The 6,957-nt window shown below is 36.7% G+C and overlaps 1 protein-coding gene across 1 annotated transcript; it reads left to right on the top strand.

Annotated features, from left to right (window-relative positions):
* The first annotated feature begins 2,787 nt into the window (after positions 1-2,787).
* LOC133805251 (3-hydroxy-3-methylglutaryl-coenzyme A reductase 1) lies at positions 2,788-6,190 on the top strand. Its single transcript, XM_062243382.1, has 4 exons — positions 2,788-3,841; positions 4,176-4,357; positions 4,987-5,333; positions 5,417-6,190. The coding sequence occupies exons 1-4, from the start codon at positions 2,883-2,885 to the stop codon at positions 5,657-5,659; spliced, it is 1,731 nt and encodes a 576-aa protein (XP_062099366.1). The 5' UTR covers positions 2,788-2,882; the 3' UTR covers positions 5,660-6,190.
* The last annotated feature ends 767 nt before the right edge of the window (positions 6,191-6,957 follow it).

Below are 6,957 nucleotides of genomic sequence, written 5' to 3'. Positions count from 1 at the left end.
TGTATTGTCATAAATTAAGTGGTCCATTTTTTTTTAAGATTGATTCACTATTTTTTATATTTTATTTATGTATTTTGAAAAAAAAAAACATTTAGGAACCTAAATGATACGATTTGAAAATATTGAGGACCTAATTGATACAAAATTAACTTTCAGGACCTAAGCATTACAAAGTGTAAAAAATGAGAACTGAAACAAAAAAAAAACTCTTTATTAAATAAAGAAACATTTAATGCTAGTAATTAAAAATATATTAGAGTCTTTATTAAAATCAGTTTTATATTTTTAGGGGAAATTTGAGTTTTTATGCTTAATGAGGTGTCTTAAATAAAATAAATGTTAGGTCTTCTAATCATTTAAAAAAAATATCAAATCTTTTGACAATACTCAAAATACCCCTCCCATAATTTTTCTCATCTACTTCCTCTTCTTTCTTCCATTTCTCTCCCTCAACCCATTCCTCTCAACTCTCTCGAGAAAAAAAAAATTCATTGGTAAGATAAAATATAAGAGAACTCAATGTAATGACAAGTATACCTTACTTAGGACACTAAAATACTGCATTACGAACAGATTTGGGCATGATTTTTGGGTTTTTTTTGCGATTTTTTTTCAGATGTGAAACTTTGAAATCTGCAGAAAATCGACGTGATTCGATGGTAGTTTGATGGTGCTCGATGAGGCCTTCAAAATCAAGATTTTCATGAAAAAATCGATGTTGCTCGATGGTGGTTCGATGGAGGTTCGATGCGATTCTTGCAATATACGTAATTTTTCACTTAGGTATCCATTTGGGGTGATTTTTTTTTTTTTTTTGTATTTTTTCAAGATCTACACATTTTGGATGTGTATACACACACTTGGGAAATGTAAATCTTCCCAATCGAGCAACCATCGAACCTCCCAAACGTATGTGTATACACATCCCAAATGTGTATACACATCTCAAAAGTGTAGATCATGAAAAAATATCCAAAAAAAATTAAAAAATCACCCCAAACAAATACACGAGTGAAAAATTACGTATCTTGCAAGAATCGCATTGAACACCATCAAACCTCCATCGAACCACCATCGAGCAACATTAATTTTTTCATGAAAATATTGATTTTGAAGGCACCATCGAGCTGGCATCGAGCACCATCAAACCACGTCGATTTTCTGTAGATTTCAAAGTTTTCAGATCTGAAAAAAAAAAAAAAAAAAAACTCAAAAATCATGTCCAGATCTGTTCGAAATGTAGCATTTTAGTGTCCTAAGTGAGGAATACTTGTCGTTACATTGAGTTATATTATATTATATTTTACCTTACCCATAATTTTTTTTTTCTAGAGAGAGTTGAGATGAATGGGTTGAGGGAGAGAGAAAGGGAAGAGAGAAGAGGAAGTTGATGGGAAAAATTATGAGAGAAGTATTTTGGGTGTTGTCAAAAGAATTGTCATTTTTTGGAAATGATTTAAATGCTTAACATTTTTTTTGACTTAGAACCTCTCATTAAGCATAAAAACTAAAATTTCCCTTTTTTAAGTGGTGTTGTAAAAACTGGTTACAAATATAAAAATAATTTTGATTTTTTAGTAATGTACTATTATCAAAATATCAGCTGAATTGTAACTAGGTACTTAATGAGATTTGGAGGAAAAAAAACTGATATGAAAAAAATAAACTAAATTCCTTGTGAAGGTAACTGGTTACAATTAGGTTTGAAAAAAATATATATGAAAAAAACTAGTTGCGATGGTAACTGGATACCTAGCCAGACCTGAAAACAAATAGGATCCGAACAAAAAATATAAAATGATCATAATCGTAACTTGTTACAGTTAGGTTTGAAAAAAAAAAAACAGATCTGAAAAAAAAACATTTCGTAAGGTTACTTATCTAGAATTAGAAAGAAAATTAGATCTAAAAAATATATATATATTGATCGTTATTGTAACTAGTTACAACTAAGTTTGAAAAAAAAATCAAAATATGAATAAAAAGAATTAGTCGCCATAGTACCTAGTTACTTAAATAGGTCTGAAAAAAAAAGCAGATTTGAACATAAAAAAACCTAAACAAATCGTGATGGTAACCCGTTACAGTTAGGGCTGGAAGAAAAAAAAAATCATATCTAAAGTGCAAAATCAGATTTAAAATGCAAAATCAAATGTAAAAAAGAAGAAGTGCAACAAGAACAACCAAAATAATAACATTAAAACCAGCAACAACAGAAGAAGAAGAAGAACCAAAGGGCAATGGAGTTGTATCATTGTCGAGAGGTGGGGGCTGCGTCTCCGGTAGAGGGCGGAGGTGGTGTTTCCGACAGAGAGATGAGAAAAAAGAACCGAATAGGGAATGAGAGATTGAAAAAGGAGAAAATGAAGAGATAAACGTGAAAGAGAAATGAGAAATTGTGAGAGAATTTTGTATATAAATATGGTAATTTAATTTTTATATTTAATGAGATTCTCATATTTAATTTTTTTTTTAAAATTCATCCTATTTTATAGCATTTCTTTTTGTCCATAAATAAAAAAAATCATATGCTTTTTCAATATTTACTTAAACTTCTCTCACAAAAAATAAAGTTACAATTTCACTGACCACGTGGGGGCCTATCTGACAATAATTGCAGCCCACTAGGTAGGCCCACTGATTCCGTACACATCCACATGTTACAATTGGGCCCAATTCGTACGTGCTCAGAGCGCAAGGCCCATTGTCAACTCTCCGTAACCTCCTTCACACGTGCTAGAAAGTCACCAGTTGCTTCGTCCATATATTACTCCTTAATTACACCTAAATCTTCGCTCGCCTCATACGCTCAACAAAACCCACTCTGATCTCACATAACAAATACCTCCCTCTTTCCCCCCTCTCTCCGCCGGAGCTCCGCCATGGACAGCCGCCGGCGGCCTCCCAAGCCTCTTCGTTCTGCTTCTGGTGAAGTCCTCCACCGGAAGCAGCCTTCTCCGGTCGCCGACGATGACCAGATTCACCGCTCCCCTAAAGCTTCCGACGCTCTTCCTCTTCCTCTGTACCTGACCAACGCCGTCTTCTTCACGCTCTTTTTCTCCGTCGCGTATTACCTTCTCCACCGGTGGCGTGACAAGATCCGAAACTCTACGCCTCTCCATGTCGTTACGCTCTCGGAAATTGCCGCCATTGTCTCTCTCATCGCATCGTTTATATACTTGCTCGGATTTTTCGGTATTGACTTTGTCCAGTCGTTCATTGCACGTGCCTCACACGACGCTTGGGACCTGGACGATGCCACGCCTAACTTTCTGATCGACGACAATGGTTGCCAACCGCCTTGCCCCATCGTTCGAACCCCCAACTTGGATCGTCAGGTTCTTCCAACATTGTCCTCCGAAGAAGATGAGGATATTATTAAATCGGTAGTGGAGGGTAAGGTGCCGTCCTACTCGCTAGAGTCCAAGATCGGAGACTGTAAGAGAGCCGCCGCGATTCGACGTGAGGCGCTTCAGAGGACGGCGGGAAGGTCGCTCCAGGGTTTGCCTTTGGAAGGGTTCGATTACGAATCTATTTTGGGGCAGTGCTGCGAAATGCCTGTTGGGTACGTTCAGATTCCGGTGGGGATCGCGGGTCCATTGTTGCTCGATGGGTTCGAGTATTCGGTGCCGATGGCGACTACGGAGGGTTGTTTGATTGCGAGTACAAACAGAGGTTGCAAGGCTATCCATTTGTCTGGTGGGGCTACCAGCGTGTTGTTGAGGGACGGCATGACCAGAGCACCGGTTGTGAGGTTTAATTCCGCCAAGAGAGCTTCCGAGTTGAAGTTCTTCTTGGAGGACCCTGAAAATTTCGAGACACTTTCCATCGTCTTTAACAGGTTAGTCTATGCTTCATAAATATTATATGTATATATGTAAAGTTTTATCTATTGATTGTGGTTTTGGTGATTGAAATTTTAACACGGAGATCGATATCATGTTTTTTTTTCTTTCTCTAATTTAATATAAATTTGAGTAATAAAGCTGAATCTGAGGTTCCGAAAGTATTAAAAGTAAATAAATAAAGAAAGAAAGAATAGAAAAATCACGTAAAGGCTGAATCTTTAGTCAATATACAGCCGTGAAGTTTCTTTCAAATGTCAGATTCATCGAATAGTAATGAATATTAGATTTGAACCATTTGTCTTATTGGGTTTTGGTCATCGTCTCCAGGTCTAGTAGATTTGCCAGGCTCCAGGGTATTCAGTGCGCGATTGCTGGAAAGAATGTGTATATCAGATTTACCTGCAGCACGGGAGACGCCATGGGGATGAACATGGTTTCAAAAGGAGTTCAGAATGTTCTTGATTTCCTTCAAAACGACTTTGATGACATGGATGTTATTGGCATATCTGGTTAGTTTTTTTTTTTTTTTTTGGATTATTATATTTATATTTTTAGACCATTTAGTCACTTCTCTTTCTTGTGAAATTGCCAAATTTTTCTTCAACCTGAGATGTTGCTGCTGTTCCTTTTTTCAGTTATGTACAGTTATAAAAAAATTTGTATGGTCAAGAAGACAACATCGACTAAATTTTTTGTTTCCCTCTTGTTCCTATTGGAAGCTTAAGTGATCGAATTTGTTTTCTCCCTCAATTTCGGACCTGGTTTGTTCCTAGGACAAGCTGGGTATAATTCTTTTGGACATCGTTTTCATTCCAAATAGTTTTAATAAATATGTATAGTCTAATAATTCGTACACGCATACTTGTCAAGAAGTCATCGCTGATAATGCTATCCCCACCCCAATATTTAAATGTTTGGAATTTGAATATTTAATGTCATTGTCCCTGCCATTTGTTTTTCATTGAATGTTAATACCTGTAAGGATCAATCCCTTATCCAGGTCATTTTTCTATTCCCATCTTATTAGCCATTATTGTCCTTTTGTTTTGTTTTTTTGGGTTGTGGTGTGGAGGTGTTAGTTCACAGCTTCCTATGTCATTCTCTAGTTCCAGTTTCATGTATTTCTACTATATGACAGGCAACTTTTGTTCGGACAAGAAACCTGCTGCTGTAAACTGGATCGAAGGGCGTGGCAAATCAGTTGTTTGCGAGGCAGTAATCAACGAAGAGGTGGTGAAGAAGGTTTTGAAAACAAACATCCATGCTCTTGTAGAGCTTAACATGCTTAAGAACCTTGCTGGCTCTGCCATTGCTGGTGCTCTCGGAGGATATAATGCCCACGCCAGCAACATAGTATCTGCAGTATTTATAGCCACAGGCCAAGATCCAGCACAAAACATAGAGAGCTCTCACTGCATTACCATGATGGAAGCTATCAACAACGGCAAGGATCTTCATGTCTCTGTGACTATGCCTTCAATTGAGGTAAAACCAGTAGTTCCATTCCAACACGCAATCAATCATTAAAGATATGCATTGACATTATTTCCTATATATTTTATCTTCAGGTGGGTACAGTAGGAGGTGGGACACAACTCGCTTCTCAATCTGCATGCCTGAACTTGCTTGGCGTGAAAGGTGCAAGCAAAGAGTCCCCAGGAGCTAACTCTAGACTACTGGCCACCATTGTAGCCGGTTCGGTGTTAGCAGGTGAGCTCTCTTTGATGTCTGCTATAGCAGCTGGGCAGCTTGTCAAGAGTCACATGAAATACAATAGATCCAGCAAAGACATGTCAAAAGTTGCATGCTAAACAGGTACAAAATAAAAGAAAAAAAAGGGAAGGGGGGTCCGGGTGTGATGATCGAGCTACAATTAAAGAGAGCAGAGAGTCCACTAGTCCAGGCTGTGTTGTTTTGGGTGGTGCACATGGGAAAATGTTGGGAGGGTTCAATTTTCCATAGCTGTAATAAGGGTTTTTGGTATCTTGTGGTGGAGGAGGAGAGAGAGACAGAGGGAAAAGTAATATGGTTGGGTTGGGTTGGGTTTGGTTGGGCTGTACGGGTTTTCTCTTGTTCTTTCCAACTTCTCTAATTTTCTCCAAGTGTGAGGTGTCAGTGAGTAGGACATTATACTTGGCAGTGGCAGGCCATCACCTGTGCAGATCTCCCCACCATCAAAATCTGTGGTCTGTATTTTGTCGCAGTCTTGATTATTATTATTATTTTTATTTTGAAAAAAAAAAAAGAGATGTTTTTGTCTTCTCCGTTGGGAGGAGGTGTTTGTATAATAATGTTTGTACTTTTTGTAGTGGGATTCATGTTCAATCTATGTCGTTTTCTCAGTCTTTTTGCATACTATAAGCTAAGACTTAGTGAATTTCTTTGTATTACCATTCTTCTTCATCATCCACTGACTGCTAAGTAGTATTTATTATAATTGTGGTATAACAATATCAAGAAGAGTAACTAACATATAGATATTGGTGAGATTTATAAATATAATGTTCCAAACTATAATGTAAATAATTTGGGTTCTGACTTGTGAAATTTTGAAATGATGAAACCAATGCATGTTATTGTAATCATAACCCAAATTTAGTGAGTTGTTGAACTAGATACAAGTAGTGTTGACCACTTACGATGCCACGTGGCCTACTCTCTGTCCTTTGCAGTTTTCACGTTGCATTATTCTCTGTCTGTCGTACGCATCATTGTATTGTTTTTTAAAGGCTGCTTAATACAATTTTACAACACAGAATTTAGATACCCCACCAAAAATAGACACTTTAACATGAATTAAAAAACCCCATCTTCAATTATTTGCTATCTATTTGTTTGATTTTCTGTTTTAATGACACTTTGAATTGGTTTATGCTAAAAACAAAAAAAAACTTATTTTCAGTCACTTGGTATTTGGTAAAGTCAAAATCTGACAGTTCTTCCAAACTAGATGACTCCATGTACTATAATTAGATGTTTTAATGTAATCAATCATCCATGTAACTTGGTGGTTAATTAGTAATAACTGAAATTGTACTTAAAAAAAAATGTAACTTTTAGTGACAACTTTTTAGTCACAACATATATTTTGTGCGACTAAATGTCACTT

This window comes from Humulus lupulus, chromosome X (genome assembly GCF_963169125.1).
Source record: "Humulus lupulus chromosome X, drHumLupu1.1, whole genome shotgun sequence".
Lineage (NCBI taxonomy): Eukaryota > Viridiplantae > Streptophyta > Magnoliopsida > Rosales > Cannabaceae > Humulus > Humulus lupulus.
The sequence above is the reverse complement of the archived record's forward strand: the minus strand, read 5'-3'. Positions and strand labels throughout refer to the sequence as shown.

Bases quoted from the DNA above. Each gene is read 5' to 3' on its own strand.
- LOC133805251 (XM_062243382.1), top strand. From the start codon at position 2,883: ATGGACAGCCGCCGGCGGCCTCCCAAGCCTCTTCGTTCTGCTTCTGGT. The intron at 3,842-4,175 runs GTTAGTCTATGC...CATCGTCTCCAG, and splicing joins CTTTCCATCGTCTTTAACAG to GTCTAGTAGATTTGCCAGGC. The intron at 4,358-4,986 runs GTTAGTTTTTTT...ACTATATGACAG, and splicing joins GGATGTTATTGGCATATCTG to GCAACTTTTGTTCGGACAAG.